The sequence below is a fragment of the Aotus nancymaae genome, unplaced genomic scaffold (genome assembly GCF_030222135.1).
Source record: "Aotus nancymaae isolate 86718 unplaced genomic scaffold, 86718_ANA_hifiasm-v0.15.2.pri h1tg000003l, whole genome shotgun sequence".
In the NCBI taxonomy this organism is placed as follows: domain Eukaryota; kingdom Metazoa; phylum Chordata; class Mammalia; order Primates; family Aotidae; genus Aotus; species Aotus nancymaae.
Window position 1 is genome coordinate 56,226,559 of NW_026988414.1, and position 12,899 is coordinate 56,239,457.

General features: G+C 39.3%; 1 protein-coding gene across 7 annotated transcripts in view; it reads right to left on the reverse strand.

Moving 5' to 3' along the window:
• The window catches only part of SNAPC3 (small nuclear RNA activating complex polypeptide 3), a 74,745-nt gene that overhangs the window by 34,692 nt on the left and 27,154 nt on the right, over positions 1–12,899 (reverse strand). For 5 of the 7 annotated variants that reach the window (XM_064381434.1, XM_064381430.1, XM_064381427.1 and 2 more), the window contains exons 5-9: positions 12,490–12,639; positions 9,709–9,791; positions 7,834–7,998; positions 2,801–2,908; positions 246–839 (exon numbers count right to left, since the gene is read on the reverse strand). In XM_064381434.1, the coding sequence (XP_064237504.1) occupies positions 692–839; positions 2,801–2,908; positions 7,834–7,998; positions 9,709–9,791; positions 12,490–12,639 (654 nt within the window). In that variant the 3' untranslated portion in view covers positions 246–691. The remainder of the gene's footprint in view (positions 1–245; positions 840–2,800; positions 2,909–7,833; positions 7,999–9,708; positions 9,792–12,489; positions 12,640–12,899) is intronic. The other 2 variants (XM_064381436.1, XM_064381441.1) reach the window with 2 other exon arrangements.

Below are 12,899 nucleotides of genomic sequence, written 5' to 3' on the forward strand. Positions count from 1 at the left end.
GGTAGCAGGAGCCTGTAATCCCAGCTACTCAGGAGGCTGAGACAGGAGTATCGCTGGAACCCAGGAGGCAGAGGTTGCAGTGAGCCAAGATTGCGCCATTGCACTCCAGCCTGGGCGATAAGCAAGACTTCGTCTCAAAATAAATAAATAAACCCAACGCTATTAATTTTGTCTTATTTGTAAATAATTCATCATTATTCTTTTCCCTAATTTCCATTTCCAAAAGATGTTTGAAGGATCTTTACCTTGGAAGCCTCATGGTAGGTGTAGCTCTCACACATTCTTCAAAGAATTTTCAAAACACTTCTACTACTTGATGTATCATTCATTCTATCTTTAGCAAAAAACACTGGACAGAGATGAATAGGGAAGGCATGGATTGAGTGAAAGAATATATGTGACTGACAAAGGATTTATAGCCAAACTACATAAAGTAATACAACTTAAATAACTCAAAATGGGTAAAAAGCACTAAATTAAAAAATACACTTTGGAATAAATATGAAATTAATGTTATTAACATTTAAATACAATCATTATAAGAATATCTGTGATTCAGACATTTTTTTTGGTAGCTTTAACAGACTGTTCAAAGTGGATCCTGTTCCTCAGTGGCGTTTCTTAGAAATAAGGTAACCATCCAAGAGAACAGTTACTTCATGAGGGGGTACTTTTGTGTGTGTAGCTATTCTTAATTAAAGGTTCCAGGATCAACATAAGGATAAGCAAGGAATTCCCCCAGTTTGTTGCCTTCTGAATCATAGTGGAGCATTCGGAAGCAAACATCACAAAAGAAACATGGGTCCTCTGGTGCAAAACTGTCATTGTTCGTCACCCATCTGTAGTTTTTAAAAAAAGAAGTACATCATTACAATCAAATTTTCCATATCTTAACATGCTTTAAGTTATGACCTGTAGTAATATGTAAATATAACATTCCCACTATTTCTTATCAGTCTGTTATTAATGCATAATAATCCTTTAAATAATTTTGTTTACAGATAGAAATGCATCACCACTGATACTCTCTCTACAAAGCAAACGGGCATCTAACTTTAAGAAACATTCCAGAGGCTGGGTGTGGTGGCTCACGCCTGTAATCCCAGCACTTTGGGAGGCTGAGGCGGGCAGATCACCTGAGGTCAGGAGTTCAAGACCAGCCTGACCAACATGGAGAAACCTTGTCTCTGTTAAAAAAAAATACAAAATTAGCCATGTGTGATGGTTCATGCCTGTAGTCCCAGCTACTCGGGAGGCTGAAGCAGAAAAATCACTTTAACTCAGGAGGTGGAGGTTGCAGTGAGCTGAGGTTGTGACATTGCACTCCAGCCTGGGCAACAAGATCAAAACTCTGTCTCAAAAAAAAAAACATTGCAGAATGGTGTTTCTCTGTAATATCCTTAAAGGAAGAATATAAATCTACTTGAAAGCATGACACATTTGCCATGACATACCTATCCTCCAAGTATGAATATGGTCATTTTCTTCTAACAGATCATTTTGAACAACCATAACAAAATTAGATGCTATAGATCTGATATACTTTTGCTTAATTTACCTTCTTAACTGATAGATGAGTCCTGGTTAATTTGAAAACTACAACTCTTTTACCTCTAGAACTCAAGATTATGCTACAATATGAAGTATATGCAAAGAGCAATATGGGCAACATTATTCAACCAAAATGCTGAATAGCATGAAGATGCTATTATATGGGATGTTTGAATTCTGCATCTCATGAAATGTTTGCCTTTAACTTTATTTTCACTTTAATCTGATTAATTATGTTTCCTACTGATCTTTTAGAAAAGAATATTGTGGGAGGGCAAAACAAACTGAAGATACAGGTTGAGTATCATTTGTCTGAAATGCTTGGGACCAGAAAGAAGTATTTCAAATTTCAGATTTTCTTCAGATGTTTGAATATATTATGCATATACTTACTGGTTGAGCATTCCAAAACTGAGAATCAAATCCAAAATGCTCCAATGATCATTTGAGTATCATATGTTGGCACTCAAAAACTTTCAGGTTTTAGATTTCTGATTCTTGGATTTGGAATGCTCAACCTGTACTAAATTCTCTTTCCTCCGAGTGGCTTTCAGATGTTATTTTATAGAGATGTTATTGCTATGTTTTCCAGGCTGGTCTCCTGTCCTCAAGCAGTCCTCCCACCTCAGCCTCCAAAAGCAACGAACTTTTTTTTTTGACCCACAGTAAGAAATGCCTAATAATCTAAACATGTAGAATCATATAAAGTAAACCATTTTATAAAACTATATTTTAACTTCATATGCTATGGTTTTTTTCTTTTATTGAGAAGCTGGGGGATGAAGCTGATTATGTAAACTATGTAGACAAGAGGCAGAAAGAACATGGCTCCCTGAGTATTTTGGCTTAAACAAGGTTTTCTTTCCTTAGACTTCCCAAATCCCTTTATGGTAATGTACACCGTGACCCTCTAACAGGGAGTTATTGTATAGAGCATTAATGTATTCTATCGGAGAATCCGCGCTTTGCTTAACACTAGTACCTTTTATTCATTTAGCTGTATACATTTTACAAGCCTGAAATTTTACCTACCCCTGGACTTGTGTACATATAATATTTCCTTACTGTTTAACAATGTTAGTTTTAACTCACTCAACTGTTTTTGATTTTGTAGCACTTTCCTACTAGATAATATTTCATATTTATAAACTAAAGTGCAAAAATTCTTAGATCCAGAATGGAAGATAAATACCAAAAGTCAAAATAAAACTACCATTTCTCAGATTAAAAAAAATACATTATCACTCACCTAGCTGTATACATTTTACAAACAAAACATTTTCTGGTCCACAGCCAGTGCTTCTTGATAAGGAGGGGATACAGTGTCCTATCCAAGCAGTCATCATGATGCACAAGCCTTTTGTTCATGGGAAAATAAAGATATTAAAGTGATAAATATTAAGTGACAATTTTTTTTTTTTTTTTTTTTTTTGAGACGGAGTTTCGCTCTTGTTACCCAGGCTGGAGTGCAATGGCGCGATCTCGGCTCACCGCAACCTCCGCCTCCTGGGTTCAGGCAATTCTCCTGCCTCAGCCTCCTGAGTAGCTGGGATTACAGGCACGCACCACCATGCCCAGCTAATTTTTTGTATTTTTAGTAGAGACGGGGTTTCACCATGTTGACTGGGATGGTCTCGATCTCTTGACCTCGTGATCCACCCGCCTCGGCCTCCCAAAGTGCTGGGATTACAGGCATGAGCCACCGCGCCCGGCTCAAGTGACAAATTTTAATGCGCTATTAAATATATCCGCACCTGAGTATTAGGAAAATAGGTATTTTCAATTTTTCCTTTCAAGACATTGCTAAATTACTTTTTAATGCCATGTTTGACCAAATTGTGTTCCACAAAATACTTTCTCCAAGAGCATTTTGGATTAAGCAAGGTTTTCTTTCCTTAGACTTCCCAAATTCCTTTACGGTCATGTACACTGTGACCCCATAAAGAGGGAGTTATTATGTAGAGCATTTCTTAAATGTATTCTATCAGTGAATCCTTGCTTTGCTTACCACTAGTACCTTTTATTTTTATTTTTTGAAATGGCGTCTTGCTCTGTCACCCAGGATGGAGTATAGTGGCATGATCATGGCTCACTGTGGCCTCAAACTCCTGTGCTCAAGCAGTCCTCCCACCTCAGCCTCTCCAGTGGTTGGGACTACAGGCACGCACCAACCACACCCAGATAATTTTTTTAATTTTTGTAGAGACAGGGTCTCACTATGTTGTCAGGATGGTCTCAAACTCCTGGCCTAAAGTGATCTCCCACCTCAGCCTCCCAAGGTGCTGGGATTACGGTGTGAGCCACCACACCTGGCTAACATTTAGTACACCGTAATGAAACATAATTTGAGCAAAGCTACTCAGTGATATTTTACCGAGATTAACTGGTTGTTACAATGTGGCTCTTATTTTTTTAATGTCCCCTTTATTAAAATCTAATTCTGACTCTTGGTACAATATGAATTGGTAGAATCTTAGTTTTAAGTATCAGAATTATGAAACCTTTAAGAAGTTTCAAAATTTTTATTACAAAAATAAATGGAAGTCAATCTCTGTTCTGCCACTAATCAGCTCCATGGCTGTGGGTAAATCCTTTAAATCATAACAGACTTCAGAGTCTTCTGAAAAATGAAAGGACTACACAAAATTGTTCTAAAGGTCTCTAACAATACTAAAATTTGATTTTGTTTTTTAAATTAAAACTTCATCATCAGAAAATGATTAGCTTTTGAAAGTTGGTGTTAGGGAATGGCACTGAATGATTAAATCCACCTGTAAGATGAAAATGACTTCTCTAAATTGCCTTAAAAGCCCTACATTGCATACTCTTTTTTTTTTTTTTTGGAGTCAGAGTCTTGCACTGTTGCCCAGGGTCGAGTGCAATGGGACAATCTCAGCTCACTGCAACCTCTACCTCCTGGGTTCAAGCAATTCTCCTGCCTCAGCCTCCTGAATAGCTGGAACTACAGGGGCTCGCCAACAAGCCTGGCTAATTTTTTGTACTTTCAGTAGAGACAGGGTTTCACTATGTCGGCCAGGCTGGTCTCAAACTCCTGACCTTAAGCCTGGCTAATTTTTTGTACTTTTAGTAGAGACGGGGGTTTCACTACGTTGGCCAGGCTGGTCTTGAACTCCTGACTTTGTGATCTGCCCACCTTGGCCTCCCAAAGTGCTGGGATTACAGGCATGAGTCACTGTGCCCGGCCTGCATACTATTAATAAATGTAAACTGTTTTAAAAATAAAAGGGGAGACGTGGTGGCTCACATCTATAATCCCAGAACTTTGGGAGGCCAAGGCAAAAGGATCGCTTGAGCTCAGGAGTTCAAGACCAGCCTGGGAAATAAAGTGAGACCCTGACTCTACAAAAAAAAAAAAAAAAAAAATGGACAGGCGCGGTGACATATGCCTATGATCTCAGCTATGGGGCAGGCTGAGGCAAGAGGATTGCTTGAGCCCAGAAGGTCAAGGCTCCATTGAGCCATGATTGTGCCACTGCACTCAAGCCTGAGTGACAGAGTGATTAGGTCTTTCTCAAGAAAAAAAATGTGTAAAGTGCCTTTTCTTTGACATTCAAACAGATCATGTTTCTTTTATTGATCACCATATCAAGAAGTTACTGTGAGTATAAGGGTCATGTTTTTATCCTTCAGTCTTGGAATCACGTTGTTTATAGAGATATGCCTACACTATAAGGAATGTATGGAAAAGGCTGGGTGCAGTGGCTCACGCCTGTAATCCCAGCACCTTGGGAGGCTGAGGCTGGCAGATCACCTAAGGTCAGGAGTTCAAGACCTGCCTGGCCAGCATGGTGAAACCCCGTCTCTACTAAAAACACAAAAATTAGCTGGACACGGTGGTGTGTGCCTGTAAACCCAGTTACTTGGGAGGCCGAGGGATGAGAATTGCTTGAACCTGGGAGGCAGAGGTGGCAGTGAGCCAAGAGTGTGCCACTGTAGTCCAGCCTGGGCCACAGAGTGAGACTCTGTCTCAGAAAAAAAATGTTCAGAAAATAAGACCATCAGAGAGAACATGGATTGCCTTCCATGTTATGTTTATTACAAGGCTGGCACATTTTCCCACATTTGAATGGAAGAGCAGGCAGAACAGCGTATGTAATTTTTTTTCTTTTTTTTTTTTTTTGAGACAGAGTCTTGCTCTGTTGCCAGGTGCCAGGCTGGAGTGCAATGGCGCGATCTCGGCTCACTGCAACCTCTGCCTCCCAGATTCAAGCAATTCTCCTGCCTCAGCCTCCTGAGTAGCTAGGACTACAGGTGCGTGCCACCATGCCCAGCTAATTTTTGTATTTTTTTAGTAGAGATAGGGTTTCACCATGTTGGCCAGGATGGTCTCGATCTCTTGACCTCGTGATCCGCCTGCCTCGGCCTCCCAAGGTGCTGGGATTACAGGCGTGAGCCACTGCGCCTGGCCAATTTTTTTTTTTTTTTGAGACAGAGTCTCGCTCTGTCGCCCAGGCTGGAGTGCAGTGGTACGATCTAGGCTCACTGCAACTTCTGCTTCCCGGGTTCAAGCGATTCTCATGCCTCACTCTCCCGAGTAGCTGGGACTACAGGCACACAGCACCACACCCAGCTAATTTTTGTATTTTTAGTAGAGACAGGATTTCACCATGTTGGCCAGGCTGGTCTTGAACTCCTGACCTCAAGTTAATATGCCTGCCTTGGCCTCCCAAAGTGCTGGGATTATAGGCATGACCCACTGTGTCAGGCTGCTTATATAAAATTTTAAAAACATCAGAGACATAAATGTACTGTCTATAATTTTAAAGTCATATAAATCCAAGGTTTATATACTCTTCTGACTCTTGCCTCCCCATTCTTCTTCCCTAGGGGCAACTGTTTTCCATTCTTAATTGTTTCTTTAGAATTTAGCTCCTCAACTTCTCCCCATAGAACTACTATAATTTTGGTTAAACAGATATTTAATTTATGATGAATTAGTGCTACTTCTACCTAAGCCACACAGTTGACTTTTATTGGACAAGATTTTGTTTTCTAGCTATTAATTCTCTCCTGTTTACATTTTTAATGTATCTGTCACGAATTCACTTCCCTATTTTCTGACAGAACAGTGAACAACTGGGAGCCTACCAGTTCTATTTTCTTCCCAGACATCCTTCCTGAGTTCTATATGCTTTTGGCTCCAGACCCTGGATCTTTCTCCCTCCCTCCTTCCTTTCCTTCCGCCCTCTCTCCCTTCCTTCTTCCCTCCTTTCCTCCTTCCCCTCCTTTTTTTTTTGAGACAAGGTCTCACTCTGTCACTCAGGCTGGAACACAATGGCACGATCACAGCTCACTGCAGCCTTGACCTCCTGGTCTCAAGCAATCCTCATGTTTTAGCCTCAGTAGCTGGGATTACAGGCACCATACCACCATGCCCAACTAATTTTTGGTAGAAACAGAGTTTCACCATGTTGTCCAGGCTGGTCTAGAACTCCTGGGCTCAAGCAATGTGCCCACCTTAATCTCCCAAAGTGTTGGGATTAAAGGCGTGAGCCACTGCACCTGGCAGACATCAGTTTCTATTATTGGTATAATAAATTACTAATTAATACCAGTAATTACTGGTTTCTAATTACTGGTCAAACATGGGTATGTTGGGTATGTTACTGTTTCCACAAAAAACTTTAAATGGTCTCTTATAAGGAATCAAACCAGCAATGGAGCAGGGTTTATTCGTACATAGCATTCCTTCTTAAACTGAGATTTCCTAAATAAAGACGAAATGAATCACCCTATTCATGCAATAGAGCTATTAACTGTCCAAAATTTACAATTCATCCCCAAATCTCATTTTAGACTATCTCCTTCCCAATTTAAACCTTTATAAAAAGATTAGACTTCACATTTGTCAAATATTAGAGTTAGTCTTCTTTTCCTCCAATTCCCTTTTATCTCCTTCAAATTTTGGCAAAAAGACAAACCTAAAAATAAAGTTGCAATGTTATATACAAATAGATAACAACTACCTGAATAATGGCTGTTTAATACAAAATGGAGATGCTTTTTAAAGTATTAACACAATTTTTAACCATCTAATAGTAAAGTATTTCTTCTAGATTTTCCAAAAAAAATGAACAATAGAGGATGCAAATGGATGGAAAGAGTTGGTTACTGCATGGAAAGAAAACACTATTTTTGCTGCTCCCAGGCCAAGCTGCAATGATTATTACTTTTACTCTTCTTATTTTTTAAAAAACTATCTGTGCTTTTGTAAAAGAAAAATTTTTAAAGTAGCAAAATGTCCTAAGTGCTGCCACCTACCTTATGTCAGTAATGACAATGACATGTTCACAGTCTCCCTGATGACAGTATAAGTAAGGAAAACCTAGCTTAATACATAAGTCGTTGAAGGTAAAATCTTCCATTCTGGCAGTCTGAAACTTTCCATAGCCTCTATCATGGGACTCTGACCACTCAATGATAGTTCTGAGGGGAGAAAAGGCAAATATACATCATTTTTCAACAAAAACTTCAGAATTACAGAAAGCGGTTTGTGACTGCAGTAATTCACATTAACCTAGCTCACCCAACTAACTGGACAGTTGTCATCTTGAGATGAAGACCAAAATGTCTGACACATGTTGGGATTAGGAATGCTGAATTTTTCTTAAACTATTAGAGCAGCAGTTCTCAAAGTATGGTCCTTGAGGTCAAAATTATCTTAACAATAATACTAAGATGTTATCTGCCCTTTCAACTCTTATCCTTTCATGATGGACCAGTTTTCTGCAGGCTACATGATGTGTATCACTTTAGCTTAAATGCAAAATGTATAACAATACATTTCATTTCAGCAAGATGTATAAGCAATGCATTTTCAAAACACAATTCATTGTTGTGTTTTGAAAGATATTTTTCACAAAATGTTAGCATGTCATGAGATTATTTAATATTTCAAATTTTTTAGTCTCAATTTTTAATATCATAAACATTGATAGTTATAACCCACATAAACAGTAGCTTATTGGGGCTCTCAGTCATATACAGTATAAAGAAATGCAAGGCCAGGCGAGGTGGCTCATGCCTGTAAACCCAGCACTATGGGAGGCTGAGGCCTCCTGAGGTCGGGAGTTCAAGATTAGCCTGACCAACCTGGAGAAACCCTGTGTCTACTACAAATACAAAATTAGCCAGGCGTGGTGGTGCATGTCTATAATTCTAGCTACTCGGGAGGCTGAGGCAGGAGAATCTCTTGAACCTGGGAGGCAGAGGTTGCGGTGAGCTGAGAGCATGCCATTGCATTCCAGCTTAGGCAATGAGCGAAACTCTGTCTCAAAAAAAATAAATAAAGAAAAGAAATGATGAAACCAACAGGTTTGAACTGTTAGGTTAGAATATAGATTAAAAATGACTACCATAGGCTGGGCGTGGTGACTCATGCCTGTAATCTTAGCACTTTGGAAGGCCAATGCAGGCTGCTCACTTGAGGCCAGCAGTTCAAGACCAGCTTGGCCAACATGTCGAAACCCCTATCTCTACTAAAAACACAAAAAATTAGCCGGGCATGGTGGCACACACCTGTAATCTCAGATACTTGGGAAGCTGAGGCATGAGAATGGCTTGACCCAGGAGGTGGAAGTTGCAGTGAGCCGAGGTCATGCCCCTGTACTCCAGCCTGATAATGAAAGTATGGTCTCATTAAAATGAGCTTAGATATAGATTTTTCCTATGTATGTACTTAAGTAACATATATATCACCATCACCTAGGGCAAACAATAGTAAATACTGGATAAGCAGAAAAAATAGTGAAAGGTTAATTTACCACTATTACCTGTATATAAAGGCCAGAGACTAATAATGCATGTTGATGGGATTTAATTTTTTTTTTTTTTAAGAGACAGAGTCTTGCTATATTATGCAGGTTGGAGTGCAGTGAGTATTCACAGGCAAGATTATAGCATGCTATATAGCCTTGAACTCTTGGCCTTAAAAGAGTCTCCAGCCTCAGCCTCCTGAGTGGCTGGGACTACTGTGCCTAGCTAATTTTATTTGCATGTATGTAATGCTCAAGACAAGATTTATCAGTAATTCCTCAGCAAAGATCCTTAATAGCCCAATAATAGGATTTGTGGAGATATTGTTACTTTGATAACCAGAAATAAGAAAGACTTTGAGAAGATTTTTGGAAACTATACCTGCTCAAATCTCTGCATTCTGGGTATCTTTTATCATTATAAAATGTTCCTTCAAAATAAAAAAAGGCTGATTTGTATAGGTCCTATAAGAAAACAGATGGTATTGAGAGAAAGTCAACTATTAGCAATTATGACATTGCTATAAGTATTAATTTAAAATTTATATATCATAAAATCACACTAATATGTGTTACAAAAACTGCTACTACTTTCAATTTTACCCTACTGCTGTTTTAATCACTACGTTTGATTTAAATGTGCATATTCTCCTGAGATTCATGAAAGGAACCCAATTAGAAATCAAATAAACATTATTTTATTGTACGCATACACAGCAGTAAGTTGTGTTGGATACTAGAACTAAAAACTAAACAAAGTCCTATTTTTAATGTTTCCCCAGTGATAACAATGATCATCAAGTTATGTTTTTCTAGCATTTTTCGTATTTCTTTCTTTATATTTTCAATAATTCTTAGGCAGACAGAATCTGAATTTCTATTTTTCCTCAAGCAATCTTGCCCCAGGTACCATAGTTGCAGCACAACTGGTCTGAACCTTCAAAGTTTCTTAACTCATTTTACCAGAGTTTCTATCAAAGGAGTGGCTCTCAATCCTGACTGCAAAATCAAATTACAAAAACACCAAACACCAAGTGTCAACTCAGACTCATTAGTTAAGAATCTTTCAGGATCAGGCCGGGCGCGGTGGCTCACGCCTGTAATCCCAGCACTTTGGGAGGCCGAGGCGGGTGGATCACGAGGTCAAGAGATCGACACCATCCTGGTCAACATGGTGAAACCCCGTCGCTACTAAAAATATAAAAAATTAGCTGGGCATGGTGGCGCATGCCTGTAATCCCAACTATTCAGGAGGCTGAGGCAGGAGAATTGCTTGAACCCAGGAGGCAGAGGTTGCGGTGAGCCGAGATCGCGCCATTGCACTCTAGCCTGGGTAACAAGAGCGAAACTCAAATCTTTCAGGATCATATTTTTCCAAAGCTCCTGGAAAAAAATATGCAACCAGAATTGAGAAGCACTGTTAAACTCACCATATATTTAGAAACAGACCCCTGGATGCGGGTCAGAAGACCTGAGTTCTTTTCCTTAACCTACCACTTACTAGCTTTGTGATTCTGGTATGTAGCAATCACTTCTCAGACCTGTTTCCTCATTTGTAAAATGAGAATAATAATATCTGCCACAGTGTCTCACAGGATTGTGGTAAGGATAAAAAGCAATTTATGTATAGGAGATATATGTTTCAGGTACTACAATAATTTTGCCCTAATATTTTAAGTTTTCACCTACTTTTTTGAAGCTTCCATTTTTCTTTTTTGTCTTCAATACCACTTACAGATCATCTTGTGTTCGCATCAGGCACTCTTGCAAGATTGGCTATGTTGTTTCTTCTTGGACCAGTCACTGAATGTCACTGACCCTCTGTTTTCTCAGGTAAAATGTGAGTAAAGCCCTTACCTTCCTCACAGGTTATGGAAAGTAAAACGTATAATGTACTTCATGTCATATGCCTAGCTGCTACACTACAAAATCTGTCACTTAATATACTCTTCATCCTCAAAAAGGTAAGTAAGCAGGGTCCAAAATAAAGCTTCTAAAAAAGTAACTATTAGCCAGGTGCGGTGGCTCACACCTGTAATCCCAGCACTTTGGGAGGCTGAGGAGGGTGGATCACGAGGTCAGGAGTTCAAGACTAGTTGGGCCAATATGGTGAAACCCTGTCTCTGCTAAAAATACAAAAATTAGCCAGACATGGTGGCAGGCACCTGTAATACCAGCTACTCGGGAGGCTGAGGCAGAAGAATTGCTTGAATCCGGGAGGTAGAGGTTGCAGTGAGCCAAGATAGACCCACTGCACTCCAGCCTGGGAGACAGACTGAGACCCTGTCTCAAAAAAAAAAAGTAACTATTGACTTATTTTGGAAACAAAACAAACTTTCATATATATAATTGTATTTTTACAAAACACTTCCATAGAACTTCATCTTAGGTGATTTAAGCAACTTAATATCTTTTGGCATAATTATTAATTACAAGGTGAACTCTAAAAGAACAAAAATGTTTTCCTTTTAAATCATAAGTCATCCATTAATAAACTTTCCTGGCCGGCACGGTGGCTCACACCCGTAATCCCAGCACTTTGGGAAGCTGGGGCAGGCAGATCGCTTGAGGCCAGAAGTTTGAGACCAGCCTGGCCAATATGGCAAAACCTTGTCTCTACTAAAAACACAAAAATTAACCAGGCCATGGTGGCGCACACCTGTAATCTCAGCTACTTGGGAGGCTGAAGCACAAGAATGGCTTGAATCCAGGAGGCAAAGGTCACAGTGAGCTGTTATCACACCACTGCACTTCAGCCTGGGCAACAGAGTGAGATTCTGTCTCAAAACAAACAAACAAACAAACTTTCCTTATCTCAGCATATAAATGGAATAACTTGTATAAGAAATTACTTGTTATTAATAGAATATAATCTAAGAGTCTACTATTATGTTCATTTGAACAAAGTCATTATCTACAGTTTTAGGCAACTGTATTAGTCGTTTATTGTCTTGCAAACTTGAGGAACATTCTTGGGATCTGCTGTGAGGGAAACAGTACTGACAGTTCTGGTGATAAAGGGAAGGAATGAGATAGTATAACAGCTTAATGAAATCCTACAGGAGAAGAAAGGATTTACTAGGACATGTATGAACCTGCTAGAGTAATCACTGTTTTCTTAGCTTGTTATTTCCTTTTGTTTTATGGGAGGAAATCATCTTACTTTGCTGATGTGCTCAGGGGCTTGGTCAGGAGTGTTGCTGAATTCACCACCAATCTGGAGGTCACTGACACAGCAAATTGAATCCCTCAGTTCTGTGAGCTTTTGACTGCCCAATACCAGCATTGTTTGGTATGGTTTGTGTTCTTTGTGCTAAAAGTCAAAGAATAAATAAGTGTTCACTTAGAGACAAAGCAATAAAACTACAAATCCTGTCATGACTAGATCAAAATTAAATTGCTGGTTTTCTAAAGTTTAAATTGTCCCCATAACTTGGTGTTCTGTATTTTCACATCCAATAATTACAGGGCCAAACTAATGGTCAACATTGTTTACATCTCCCCTGTGATCCGGAGCCACTCTGAAACCACCTCCTTTATCTAACCCTCACACACCTAGCCACTATTTCCCCT